At 26.9% G+C, this 15,473-nt stretch overlaps 1 protein-coding gene across 1 annotated transcript; it reads left to right on the top strand.

Moving 5' to 3' along the window:
- The first annotated feature begins 9,071 nt into the window (after positions 1-9,071).
- LOC130973565 (uncharacterized) lies at positions 9,072-11,997 on the top strand. The gene is made up of 6 exons (XM_057898195.1): positions 9,072-9,273; positions 9,376-9,579; positions 10,138-10,267; positions 10,359-10,559; positions 10,675-10,842; positions 11,426-11,997. The coding sequence occupies exons 2-6, from the start codon at positions 9,446-9,448 to the stop codon at positions 11,876-11,878; spliced, it is 1,086 nt and encodes a 361-aa protein (XP_057754178.1). The 5' UTR covers positions 9,072-9,273; positions 9,376-9,445; the 3' UTR covers positions 11,879-11,997.
- Positions 11,998-15,473: the final 3,476 nt, after the last annotated feature.

Here is a 15,473-nt window from a genome sequence, read left to right as displayed (position 1 = left end):
ATAAAATGGACCTAGCATCACTTGAAAGAATTATGGAAAATAATCAACTTACCTTATCATCCATAAGAAACATTTCTATGTAAGTCGTATTGTTCTTGTCAAATTTGAATGAAACTTTTCATAACCTTATAATTCTTGTCTTTATTTTTCAAACTTTTTCATTACATAATCTATCATAGGTAATACTGTTGATAGAATCATAGTTAGTATCCCTTAGGTATAAAAAATAATAAACAGAAGAAGTTCTATGTCTGAAGTACGAATTTTCTAGATGATAAATAATTGTAACAATTCACTATTAATCTTTGTATATATATATATATATATATATATATATATATATATATATATATATATATATATATATATATATATATATATATATACACACACTAATTATACACTGTAATAGTTAACAAATATTTTCAATGGAGATACTTACTAAATATATATGTTATCGACATTAATTATATGCCAATATTTTTAGGAAAGAGCTAAAAGATGAATATATAAATATATATAATATTATTGCTATATAGGAAACATACATACATTGCTATATTTTTTTATTATATTATACAACTTAAAATTATATTATCATGTTATTATTAATCCTAGATACTTGCTATAATTATATCAAATTTAATTATGAATCTAAATAAATAAAATAGATAACATTCAATATTATTTTTTTTCTTTTTTACATTCAATATTATTGTAAATATAAAAAGTAAAATAATTAATGAAAAAATATGAGTAGAAAATAAAACATATTAATTAAAATTCAATTTGTTATCTAATTAATCTTATGTCCATACGATATAATTTTACAAAAATGTTATGAATCACAACCTTTTTTATTCTACAAAAAAGAAAAACACTATATGTAGCCTTTAGTAATACAAAAAATAATTATAAAAATTAATTATTGATATTGATATTAATCATAATTGATTATTAATACTCTAATTTTTTAAAATATATTTTACCTTTCTAAAATATAATGCATGTACCGTGTAGAATTTATTATTATTATTATTATTATTATTATTATTATTATTATTATTATTATTATTATTATTATTATTATTATTATTATTATTCACTAATTGATATCAAATTAAATGGGTCACTATTAATGTGTACATCAATTATCTTCTAATAAAATTATTGCACTTGAATGAGAATTAGAACTATATCAATTGATATAATTAGAATGATTAAAAATATCGATGCATTATTCATGAGCTAATTGTAATATAATTAGAATAAATTTATTTGAGAAAAAAAATTCATGTATAATTTTCAGAGATTATAATAATTTTTTTATTTATATATACATATATATTAATTTTGTTAAATAATTATATATATATATATACATAAATAATTATATACATATACATAAATAAAAAAATATATGAATTATATTACTCCATGTTACTGGCTATTAAAAACATTTAAATCACATGTATTAATTTTTTTATTATAATTATTTCGTTTTATATATATAATTATTTTTTATTCTACAATCGTGCAATAATATTTTCATAATATTATTGCTATATATGAAGCATCTTTATATTACTATAATTATATCAAATTTAATTATGACTGTAAATAAATAAAATAGGAAACAATTAAAACTAATTTTTTTATAGTCAAAATTTACTGTAAATATAAAAAATAAAATCACTAATGATTAAAAATTTGAGTAGAAAATAAAAATCCATAAGCTAAATTCAATTTGTTAACTAATTAATTTTATGTCCATATAATAATAATATTATTATTATATATTGATTAAAACTGTGAATACATACTAATAAAATTATTACATATGAATGAGAATGAGAATTAGAACTATATCAATTATATCAATTATATAAATTTGAAATTATTATTATTATTGAGTAATGATGATAATTCATGTGATAATGAATATTACTTATAAAACATCTAAAATTAAATAATATTCAAGTATAATTATGTGAAAATTATAATTCAAAAATTACTATATACGAAGTCACGTGAATTATTATTATAATTGATATAATAATTGCTATAATTACTATATATTCTCAATCTTATCGGTTGTATCAATTTAAATATATCAATTATATTCAAATTAGTAGTCAATTATTTTTATGAAAATTCTTGCTATAATTAGGTTATACTTATGAGATTATCTTATATTAATCGTTATAATTAATTTAATAAAGATATTTATTAAATATATATGTTATCTATATTAATTATATGTCAATATTTGTAAGAATGAGTTTAAAAAAGTGATATATAAATATATAATATTATTGTTATATAAAAAATAAATTTAAATAATATATTAAATATTAATTTGATATAATTATAATAAAAATATTTTCCTAAAATAATATATTCATATATTATTCATGAGCTAATTATAATGTAATTAAATGTATAATATTATTCTATATTATTTATTTACCGTCATGATTTGATTTGATTGTTTTCTAGTTTATTTACTTACATAAATGATTAAAATATATAACATAACTATCGTAATTATTATAATTTTATGATATAATTATAATTAACATATTTTATCATAATTAAATATTGATTTGATATAATTATAATAAAAAAATTTTCCTAAAATAATATAATTATACATTATTTATGAACTAATTATAATACAATTAAAGATATTATTATATCATAATGTCTACTTACTATATTAATATAATATTAAAAGATACATGTTTCATTATTTTTTATAGATAAAATCGGTTTTTATTGGCAACTAAATTGTGTTTAGGTCAACGAAAACTATATGTTTAGGTAAAGATTTTTTGTCAAATATAATGAAATACAAATAAAGAAATAAAGGATAAAAATAAACTTAAACAATATATTTGACACCACTTCATTTTATTAATTATTAAATTATTTAAAAATAGTACATCCACAAAAATACTCATAATATATAAATTGAGGCAATAATTTAAAATTTTCTAATTATAATTTAATCAAATACTAATATTAAAACTAAATTACTTAAACAATATTGAATCTATTCTAGTTCTTAGTCATGTATAGTATAGAGTCATTCTCGTAACGATAACCAACTGAAATAACATCGCAAATATCAACATTTAGAATTCGTGCAAATTCAAACCATTCTCTTGTTAAATAAGCTTCATCATCCGCTATCCATGCAATGTGGCAAGGTATAGAATTGCCACACCGAGAAACCAAACTAACCCTTGTTCCTCTCAATGGCATTGCATGCATGCAAAAGAAAGCCGGTAATTTCTGAAAAAAAATCCCAATATGTTATAAAATTATTCTAATAATGAACAACTTAAAATAAGAAAATTTAAATATATTACTAATCGTTGAAATTGCATATCCGAATTTGTCACGAATTTAGCAAAACTGAACTTAAACTGAGGGAATTCAATCTCATTATGTGCTCCACTTCGAAGATTTTCGGGCAGGCATAAAAAGCATGGAGGGGATGGAACTTGAACTTGCCCTATAAAGTTCCATAGATGCAATTCCTCAATCAAAAATCGAGCTCCTCCCAATAAAACTAACTTTAACCACATTCCAGTAGGTTGGTCATAATAGGTGAGTAGATCCAACCATCCTTCGGTAAAGTAGAGATTATTGTCCTTTCTTTGAACGCTTACATCCATGTAATTGGAACCTGAATCAGTGAAGACAACTCGATGAGGTATTTCATGGATGTGATGCATTGTAAACGATTGTGGTAAAAGATAATTGAAATGGAACATTAGACAATAAGAATAACTTAGAGTAACAACAATTAATAAATTAGTAAAAGAATAATATAATAGAATGAGTATATGAAAAATATTATAAAAAATTATAAATTGTACCTTAAAAGGATCAATTTCAATAAAAAACGAAGAATACATTCTTATTCTCTGAAGTAGTTAAAAAAATACTAAATATAAAATTATGAGCTGACTCTCAAATTTAGATTCATGTACCACAGAAAAACACTATTTAATGACCTTAGTAAAACAAAAATAAATATGTAAATTACTTATTATTAAGGCAATTTTTTATTATGTACAGTAATTACGCATTATAATTGATAAGTAGTTTAATAGTGCATTAAATATTGATTTGATATAATTATAATGAAGATATGTTTCTAAATTAGTATAATTATATATCATTCATTAAATATTAATTATAATATAATAATATAATTATAATAAAGGTATTTTTTATAAAATAATTTAGAATATATGAAAAATTTCATTCATTTTGGAGGGAAAACAGGCTCACGAGAGATCGACACGTCACCCTTATTAATTGGGGAAAAACCCAATTTTAGTATATTAAGTAGATTAAGTAGATATGACCATAAATAATCTAGTAATACTTAAATCTACCAACAAAATTTTATATGTTGGTTTACTGTGAAGTAAGAAAATATCAAAATAAGCTCAAAATGAAGAATAAATTAATAGAGAATCCTAACGCAGAAAGTTTTGTAATAAACAATAAATAATTTAAACCTACTGAATAACAATTCAATGCTATCCTTTGATACCTGCAAAATATATACATGAAACAACACTGTATCAATTAATCAATTATAATTATATGACACGGGTATAATTTCATTTTATACCAATTAATCAATTATAGTTATATGACACGGGTGTAATTTCAATTTTATCTACGGATTATTTCCCGTAATAATATACAACATATTATTTACCGTGATAATTTGATTTGATTGATTTCTAATTATTTACGTACATAAATGATTAAAATATATAACATAAATATCGTAATTATTATAATTCTATGATATAATTATAATTAACATATTTTATCATAATTAAATATTAATTTGATATAATTATAATGAAAATACTTTTCCAAAATAATATAATCTACTATTATTCATCCACTAATTATTTGGCAATAAACCTTAATATGATTTTTTACATCTCCACTATGAGAAATAACTACTTAGATATACCAAATAATATGTAACATATTACTACTTGTATAAGTTAAGGCACAAAGACAGGATTTAATTAAGGTGATTAAAACTTTCACCAAACAGAATATGACCTCAATCGAATAAAAAAAGGTACTCAATTTTGCATTAATTAGCTAGTCGAAGAAATAACATACTCATTCATTATTCATGTTTCATTATATTTTTAAAATAATATATAGAAAACATATATCGTGTCTATAAAAATGTGACTATTAGTAATTTTATTAATAAACTTTTTTTGAACTATTACTAATTTCAATTTTAATAGAAAATCTGAGGAAATAATTTTGCTTGCCATAAATGATATACTAAAAATGTTAGTATATTATCTTCTATATGGTTAATTGAATTTATTAATGATTTTTCCATGTAAATCGTTATTACCCAGTTTTTAATAACTACTTAATATACAAAATTTAAAATTGAAAATTGTTATTACTAATTCAATTAACTGGTTAATTGAGTAATAATTGTCAAATTATTAAGGTGCAAAATCATTGATTTACTCAATAGATTTTTATATATTATTTATATTTCAAGTAATAATTTGAAATTATATTATTTGCCCAGTTAATAATACTATTATTAATAATTATTTTTTGCATTGATTTTTAAATCAATTATTAAATCATTATTTTTGTTAAGATAATTGTTTATAAATTATTTCAAATTATATTTTGTTAAGATATAATTATTTAGATTATTACTTATGGCACGGGTATAATTTCATTTTATACCAATTAATCAATTATAATTATATGACACGGGTGTAATTTCAATTTTATTCACCGATTATTGGCAAATAAATTTTATTCCAATTATAAATAAAATCTGTTTTTATTGGCAAATAAATTGTCTTTAGGTCAATGATTTAATATATGTGTAGGTTCATTTTTTGTTAAATATAATGAAAATACAAATAAAAAAATAAAGGATAAAAATAAACTTAATAATATTTGACACTACTTCATTTTATTAAATTATTTAAAAATAGTATATCCACAAAAAATAATCATAATATATAAATTGAGGCAATAATTTAAAATTCTATAATTATAATTTAATCAAATACTAATAGTAAAACCAAATTACCTAAACAATATTGAACATATTCTAGTCCTTAATCACGTATAGTATAGAATCATTTTTGTAACGACAACCAACTGAAATAACATCGTAAGTTTCAATATTTAGAATTCGTGCAAAATCAGACTATCCTCTTGTTAGATAAGTTTCATCATCTGATATCCATGCAATGCGGCAAGGTATAGAATTACCACATCGAGAAACCAAACTAACTCTTATTCCCCTCAATGGCATTGCATGCATGCAAAAGAAAGCTGGTAATTTCTGAAAAAAATCAAAATATGTTAAAAAAATTATTCTAATAATGAACCGCTTAAACTAAAAAAATTTAAATATATTACCAATCGTTGAAATTGTATATATGAATTTGTCATGAATTTAGCAAAACTGAACGCTTACATCCTTCGGTAAAGTAGAGACTATTGCCTCTTCTTTGAACGCTTACATCTATGTAGTTGGAACCCGAATCAGTGAAGACAACTCGATGAGGTATTTCATGGATGTGATGCATTGTAAATGATCGTAGCAAAAGACAATCGAACTGGAACATTAGACGATAAGAATAACTTAAAGTAACAACAAATAAAAAATTATCAAAAGAATAATATAATAGAATGAGTATATAAAAAATATTATAAAAAATTATAAATTGTACCTTAAAAGGATCAACTTCAATAAAAAAATGAAGAATACATTCTTATTCTATGAAGTAGTAAAAAAAACACTAAATATAAAATTATGAATTGACTCTTAAATTTAGATTCATGTACCACAGGATAGACTTTAGTAAAACAAAAATAAATATGTAAATTATCTATTATTAAGGTAATTTTTTAATAATGCATTAAATTTTGATTTGATACAATTATAATGAAGATATGTTTCTAAATTAGTATAATTATATATTATTCATTAAATATTAATTACAATATAATTATATTAAAGATATTTTTTATAAAATAATTTAGAAAAATTATTTGATATACGTGAATCGGGTAACAAAGATTTTTTATTATTATTATTACTATTATTGATATTATTATTATCATTAAAATTATTAAAAGTATTTTTAATTGATAATTGATAAGTAGTTTAATAGTGCATTAAATATTGATTTGATATAATTATAATGAAGATATGTTGCCAAATTAGTATTATTATATATTATTCATTTAGTATTAATTATAATATAATTACAATTAAATAATTTAGAATAGAAAAAATTTTATTCGTTTTGGAGGGAAAACGGAGGTATGAGAGATCGACACGTCACCTTTAGTAGTTGGGAGAAAACCCAGTTTTAGTATATTAAGTAGATTTTATTTTATGCTCATATTTTTTCATTAATTATTTTACTTTTTATAATTACAGTAAATATTGAATGTCAAAAAGAAAAAAAAAAGAATATTGAATGTTATCTATTTTATTTATTTAGAGTTGTAATTAAATTTGATATAATTATAGCAAGTATCTAGAATTAATAATAACATGATACTATTATTTTAAGTTGTATAATATAATAAAAAAATGTAGTAATTTATGTATGCTTCCTATATAGCAATAATATTATATATATTTATATCTCCTCTTTTAGCTCTTTCTTAAACATATTGGCATATATATAATTAATGTCGATAACATATATATTGAGTAAGTATCTCTATTGAATTAATCATAAAGGTTAATAAAATATAATGGCATAATAAATTTCACCTAATTGTAGTAAGTATCTCCATTGAAAATATTTGCTAATTATTATCATATATATATATATATATATATATATATATATATATATATATATAATGATTAATAGTGAATTGTTATAATTATTTATCTTTTAGAAAATTCGTACTTCAGACATAGATTTTTTTTATTTATTATTTCTCATACCTAAAGGCTACTAACTACGATTTTATCAACAGTATTACCTATGGTAGATTATGTAATGAAAAAATTTGAAAAATAAAGGTAAGAATTATAAGGTTATGAAAAGTCCCATCCAAATTTGACAAGAACAAGACGACTTACATAAAAATGATTCTCATGGATGATAAGATAAGTTGATTATTTTTCATGATTCTTTCAAGTAATGCTAGGTCCATTTTATAAATATTTTTTATTCATATTTTAAGTTTATTTGATAAGTAAACCCTTCCACGAATCAAAGAAGCGCAATTTTATAGATTTATAATTGCTAATAGCTTTTATATTTAATTTGTTTTATATTGTGATAATAGCAAATATATTTGTTGGTGGATTTGACTATTACTATATTATATTTATGATATATATGTTTGATTTATTAAAGAAATTAGATTATTAAAACCAATTAATAACTATTTTAGAGTTAATCCAATTAACACTAGATTAAAAAAATCAAACAATGCATAACATATTATTTTTTTATTAATCAAATTATTATAATTTAAATTAATTTTAAAAAAATAATTTAAAATTATAATTTTAATCTTATTACGTGCATGACACAGATAATTAAACTTGTTATGTTACTAATTCTTTAAAATTTATTTATTTCAGATATTTTTTTGCACCGTACATTGAAATTTAATTTGCTAAAATTTTTTAAAAAGATATTTATATTTTTTAAAAATATAAATATTTTATTTTATATTTAATAAATAAAAAATTCATAACCTTATACTTATACTTGCAGTTTTAAAAAGCTAAAAGTATTTTTAAAATTATTTTATATTTATTAAAATTAAAAAATTAATATAATTTTATATATTAATTAATATTTAAATTTAATTTTTATATTAATATCTATTATAATATTTTTAAAATTTAAAAACTATTTTATGAAACATACTTATTATTATTTATACCTATTAAAATTATTTTTAATTTATTTTATTAAACACAATTATTACAAGTTTTAAAAGATTAACTTTTAAAAATTAATTTTTATAAACTATTCTTAAAAATTAAAAACTTTACCAAACTAATCCTGACTCTCCCTTCTTTCAAAAATCAACACAACACCGTCTTCTCTTCCAGGTCCTACCAGTTTGGCACCACCTCAGCCGTCGGCACAAGCTTCTTGCCGCTGCCGATTATCGTTTTTCTTCGAGTCTTCTTCTCGCCGCAGAGTCCATTTCCTTCCTCCGCCAACGCAGGCTTATGTTCAGGTAGCGCCCCCGCCATCATCTGCCCAGTTCTTGAACCCTAGAATCGTTTTTGCACTCGCAAACATATATTATATTATTCTGATGATCAATCGGTCTTTACAGAACTAACAACGAAGTCGGAATAGATAGTCAAAGATAGGTAGACAGATACATATTGTATTGTATTGGAGAGATGTCGCGAACGCTGGTGCAGCCTATAGGGCAGAAGAGGCTAACCAACGTGGCCGTCGTGCGACTCAAGAAGCACGGCATGCGCTTTGAGATCGCCTGCTACCCTAATACCGTCCTCGCTTGGCGTTCCGGCGTGTAAGCTACCCTTCTACTTATCTTACTACTGCATATGGTTTTAAATTGGGGTTATCGTACGTTGATTACATATAATTGTCTGAAAATATGGAAATGTAATGCAACTGTAGTGGCACTTTAGATGTAGTCCCAATACGGGTTTGGTTCTACAAGGCTACATTTGGATATTTCTAGTCCTCTCTGTTAGGAAATACAGAAAATTTGTGTCTCTGTTCACTCCATAGCAAATGAGTTTGTGTGTCTTGGTTTCTGTCTCAAAAGCAATATCCAAACTGAAGGTGAAAGGGAGGAGTTTTGTAAATAGAGCAAGTGAGTTCCACAAACATCCTCACTTTTGTAGCTAATTCCTCTTAATTCTGCTGATTAAAACCGTGAACACATGGGTGTGTTTTTGTTTCAGGATCTTGTACATGAGGCACTGAAAATAATTTTTTTGTTTGTAATGCTGAAATTAGTAATAAGTTGAAAATTATGGAGAAACTTTATGATTCGTTTTGGAAATGGAAAATTAATAATGTTGAAAACAGATGATGTATTACATTTGTTTTGCAATAACAGGGAGAAGGACCTGGACGAAGTGTTGCAGTCACATACTGTTTATTCCAATGTTTCCAAAGGAGTTCTTGCCAAGTCAAAGGATTTAATTGCTGCTTTTGGGACTGATGATCAGACCAAGATATGCTTAGAGGTCAGATAAAAGAAAATGACGATAATAATAATCAAGGAAAAAAAATGTTTGGTGTATGAGTGACTAATAAAATGCTGTGTTTTGGTTGCAGGTTTTGAAGAAAGGGGAACTTCAGGTTGCCGGGAAAGAAAGGGAATCCTTGCTGTCGAGTCAGTTCAGAGATATTGCCACCATTGTGATGCAAAAGACATACAATCCTGAGACGCAGCACCCTTACACTATTAGCATGATTGAGCGTCTCATGAGGGATATTCATTTTGCTGTTGATCCAAATAGCAGTTCCAAGAAGCAGGTCAGGGGTCTTTTGCATCATTGTTTCATCTTTACTTTTTAATTGTCAAGCAGTCAAGCTGGTTCCATTTTATAATTATGGTAATTAGTGAAAGTGGAACCTGTTGTTTTTACAGGCTTTGGAGTTGATTCAGGAGCTTCAAAAGCACTACCCTATAAAACGATGTCCACTAAGAATACGAGTTGCTGCTCCTGAGGAGGAAGTGCCTGCCCTTTTAGAGAAGCTGAATGAGTGGAAGTCTACCATTATTTCTAAAGAAGGATCTTCTGGTCAGCTATCTGTTGTAAGTTTTTATTTATCCTTCAATTCTTACAAACAAGTTTGGTATGTGTTTCAATTTATGCTTGGTTAGTCTTGGCAAAGTATATCTTGAAGCAAAACCTATGTTTGGATAAGGTTGTTTTGATGGTATGTGATGATTGATGAATGGAATGGCATGGAATAAGGTTTCCATCACACCGTCATATATGTTGAGATATTGAAAAGCTATGTTTTATAGATAAATCCCTTCTTTTTTTCCCTTTCCTTTTGCCTAGGGGAACTCTTATCTCAATCCTGTATTATCCTTATTATTAAGAACAACAACAACAAAATTGTACAGTACATTGTCTCCAATCTCTTTTTTTTCTGTCAGGTCGGTGTGGCCACACCATTTATTTATACTTTTTTCTTCATTTTGATTTGAAAGCCATTTAAAATCTAAAGATGAATGTTATCCTTGTACCATTAAGATATATGTCTGATTCTCAAAATCTTGTCTTGTGAGACCTAGTTAGTTTAGTTCAGGTTCTGTTGTGTGTATATGGTTAATCTTGAGTATGCTAAAATCTGGAGGAAAATTGATATGATTTCTGATTGGGTTGCAGATCTTTGAATTAGAACCTGGTCTATATAAGGATTGTCATGACTTCGTTGTGAACAACGTGCATGGAAGATTTGAGGTTCTTACACACACTCTTTATGTGGATGGGGATACCCAAGTAGAACAATACAATGATGACTATGAGGAAATGCCTCCACCGTTGGCCAAAGAAACTCGCGAACATGTGCTTGAATTGAATGATAAACTTCAAAAGCAAACAATTTCATCTACGAGTAGGCCGCCTCCTGAGATGCAACAACAAAAGGCAAACAAGTGCATCACATGCAATGTTTCTTTTGAGGACTCTAAGCAGTACCGAGAACACCACAAGAGTGAGTGGCACAAGCACAATATGAAGCGCAAGACGAGGCAACTCCCACCCCTTACTGAGGAAGAGTGCTTGGCAGACATGGAACTGGGTGACTCAAAATCTGATTTGAAGGATTATTCATTTTGAGTTGATGATCATCGAATTGTAGATGTTACTGGATTATCTAATTCGAGTCTAATGTGTATACTTAGTTCAATTTTGTCTTGGATAGTCTGGGTTATAGTAAAATGCTTACCTTATGCTTACATGGGAATGCTTGAAATAAAAGTACTCCAAAGTAGTCTGCCTTTTCAAGGATAATGCTTCCCGATTTTCTCTTAACATGATGTGTAGATTTCTTTTTGGTGAGGGTAAAAGAAAGAACAAAAAAAAAAAAAAAAGAAAGGAAAGTAAACAGGAACAAGCTCAGTTCAAGGCTACCGAGGCATATCCCTTTGCAAAATCAGATGCATGGGATCTGGAGGTTGCAACCAACACGAAGAGGCTGAGTCTTCTCTGGCCTCTTTCTTTCCCATCCAATCTGCTGCCAACGCTGCCATATTGGCCTCCATTCCAACTAGTTCAAACCGCATCGATCGCCTTTATAGCTGTTTCAGCTTGAAAATACGCTGGATTAAGTTAGCTTCAACATTCTCATGATGGATTCTCCAACAGGATACCAATCCAAAGTCCTCCGGGAGTTAGTCTCACAAATCAGGAGCAAGATGTCAGCCTCTAAAGCAACAAACAACCCTTGCCAAATGCCTAGAGCTCAACATGAAGAATGCTTGTTGATTCGTGAGCATCATTAGTATCTTTTTTATATGATTTTTATGGTATTCTGTTGATTTAGAGGATTTTAATGGATTATACCCCCATTGGATTCTACTTTGAATTTCTGTCGCTATTTGTTGATTACAGGTAGCATTCGAATGAAGAATTGGTGAAAGATGCTTGAAGAAGCAAAGGAGGCTTATGCGTATGCATCATACATGTATACGCATCACTGGCGCAATACGTATGACTGCAAGAGCTTAACAAGACCAATTTATCACGGGACAGGTGGCGCTAAACGCCACGACTTGGCGTTTAGCCCCGACAGCTTCGTAAAATGTGCAAAAGTTTTTGGACTAGTGGCACTAAACGCTCAGTCACCAGCGTTCAGTGCCAGGGACGTTGAAATGCGTGTGACCAATCTGTAAGGATGGAGCTAAACGCCCAATCACCGGTGTTTAGCGCCGAGAGCAATATTTTGAAGGGCCACCACGCATGCAACAAGAATCAACGGAAGGTCTTAGATTTTGATTTCAAATCAAATAACTAATTAAAAAAGATTTGATAGGTTTTAATTTAAGTTTCAAATCAATTTCAATTAAGACTATAAATAGGATAGAGATTCGCTCTCGCGGAGATTTCTCTTCTCCTAATTTTAATTTCGCAATTTACAGTTTTTCTCTCTTAGGGTTTTCTCTGCACTATGAGCCACTAAACGTCCATTGTTAAAGTTAGGAGCTCTGTTTACCTTGCTGGATTAATAATTATTTATTCTTCTACTCTTGATTAATGCATTGATTCATGTTTAAGAATTGGTTTCGTTCTTCATTCTACGGATTAGTGAGTATTGGAAAATAACTCTAATATAACTTGAATTCTTTTGAATTTTGAAAAAGTTATATCATTAGAATTACAGCTTGAAACCTTTTCTCACAACTCCTTAATTATCTGGACTTAATGAGATACGTGACATATAATTGCATCATTTTTGGGTTCTTAGGGTTTGTGTGGCTTATAAATCAGATATTGAACTTAACCGTCTAGTACAATTTATTGATCAAGGAACATTGACGGTTGGTTAGATTAGAGGAGATTGAATTGCCTAAGAATAGGAATCCAATCATGTAGGGTTTGCCATAAACTAAATCATTGCATGATCAAGGTAGTCGACATTGAATATTAATTCGGATAAGTAAACATCTCTAAAACCTTAACTCTATTATCATACAATTTTCTCAACCATTCACTGTTTGCTTTTCTTAATTTACCATCTTTTATGCTATTTGATTTTCAAAACTCTCATTTCAACTTGTCTAACTAGAACAATTAATCAACCATTGTTTGCTTAGCCCATTAATTTTCGTGGGATCGACACTCACTCACCTGAGTTTATTACTTGGTACGACCCGGTGCACTTGTCAGTAAATTGTGGTCTGAAAATCCATACCACTTGTACCTGGAACTTTCCTTAAACAACCACGAATCCAATTACCATAACTATCATGCAAAACAGAGCCATAATCTACTCTGTGTTTCCAGGAAGATGCTTCCATCACAGTTTAGCTTGGAGAATCTACTATCTAGGCAAGTCCAAGAGGGAGGGACAGGGTAGCAGTTCAAATAAGAAACCGAATTGAGGGCCAATTTCAGGTTTTACATTAGCAATTGAGCTCAGTATGCTACCTCGGCAACATAATTAGTTGAGTTATTGGAAACTTAATTGTTTCTATCCATCCAACACACCGAATACTACCTACAAAAGTGCAAGGATCCCTCATGCCGAAGCCCAATTCTACCCAAAAGTTAATGTCTTGTTCCAGAAAGATAAGGGATGAAAATCTCAAATTAAACCAGACCGGTTTGACACTTTCAATGTCCCTAAGGAAATGAAGTAATGGAGAAATGATTCTAGATACACCTGCTATCTTTGGCAAAGATCTAAAGGGACAAGGTCCTGACGGTGCCGAAAAGCCACAGTCGAGAGAGTTGAGTGTGATGAGCCAAAATTGATATGCTCGTATATTTGCAAGTGTACCAAATAACTTTAAGTAATACTACGGTAAGTGGATATCGTTCTCACGAGGATTAACAGATTGAATCAAGCAATGTCTAATTGAATCTCTAATTAGATCAATCAAACCTTGGCAAGAAGATTGTGAATCTTGAAACAGAATCTCAAAATAGCAAAGAACAGTGAAGAAAAGTGTTGTTTGTGAACGAGAGAATGTTTATGAAGTTGGGAAAGTAACCAGTGAATGAGATGTTAAAAGCTTCGGAGATGTTTAGCTCTTAGAAAAAGCAATGCTTATATTTTTCTACTTTGACTCATGCAAGAATATTTTCACGGCAAATCATCTATAACCAAATTCTAATTCCTTGGCAATTCAATTTCTCTTAAATTAATTAATCGCCAGGTTAAGCACGGTTTCGATTTAAAGTCACATAACTTTCAAAATACTATTCTTAGTAAAGTTGAAAATCATGAGAAAGAGTTTCAAGCTAATTCTGATATTAAATTTTTCAAAGTAATAACAGAGTCCAAGACAGAATTAGAACATTTTCTAATACTTCTAACCATTAAAGATGAAGAATGACTCAATCTTGAAAAAGTAGAAGAGCATGAATTAAAATAAAGAAAACACTTACATTAGTAATCCATAAAATCAAATAAAACTCTTAACCTTTAACAGAGGAGGTTTAATTACTCATGATAGAGAAGAAAATAACATAAACTAATGAGATGAAGGATGCACGGATCACTCATTCCGAATCCCCTTCCTGTGAACCTTGTTTGCTTATTTATATCCTAGCTTCCTAACTTCCAAAATCTAAAAACTAATCTTATCTTCTTAAATCCGAAAAATAAGATAACAACTTATTCAAATTCAAAATAATAATTCAAATCTAATCTAGAACTAAATCCTAACAACCAAATATTGTCTTTTTAGAAGAAGTTAATGCTAACTAA

The sequence above is a fragment of the Arachis stenosperma genome, chromosome 1, assembly GCF_014773155.1.
Source record: "Arachis stenosperma cultivar V10309 chromosome 1, arast.V10309.gnm1.PFL2, whole genome shotgun sequence".
Classification (NCBI taxonomy): Eukaryota; Viridiplantae; Streptophyta; class Magnoliopsida; order Fabales; family Fabaceae; genus Arachis; species Arachis stenosperma.
Note: the sequence above shows the minus strand (reverse complement) of the source record. Positions and strands in the feature narration are given on the sequence as shown.

Coding starts and splice junctions, on each gene's coding strand:
- LOC130973565 (XM_057898195.1), top strand. CDS start 9,446: ATGTCGCGAACGCTGGTGCAGCCTATAGGGCAGAAGAGGCTAACCAAC. Junction 9,580..10,137: donor CTCGCTTGGCGTTCCGGCGT/GTAAGCTACCCT, acceptor TTGCAATAACAG/GGAGAAGGACCTGGACGAAG. Junction 10,843..11,425: donor CTTCTGGTCAGCTATCTGTT/GTAAGTTTTTAT, acceptor ATTGGGTTGCAG/ATCTTTGAATTAGAACCTGG.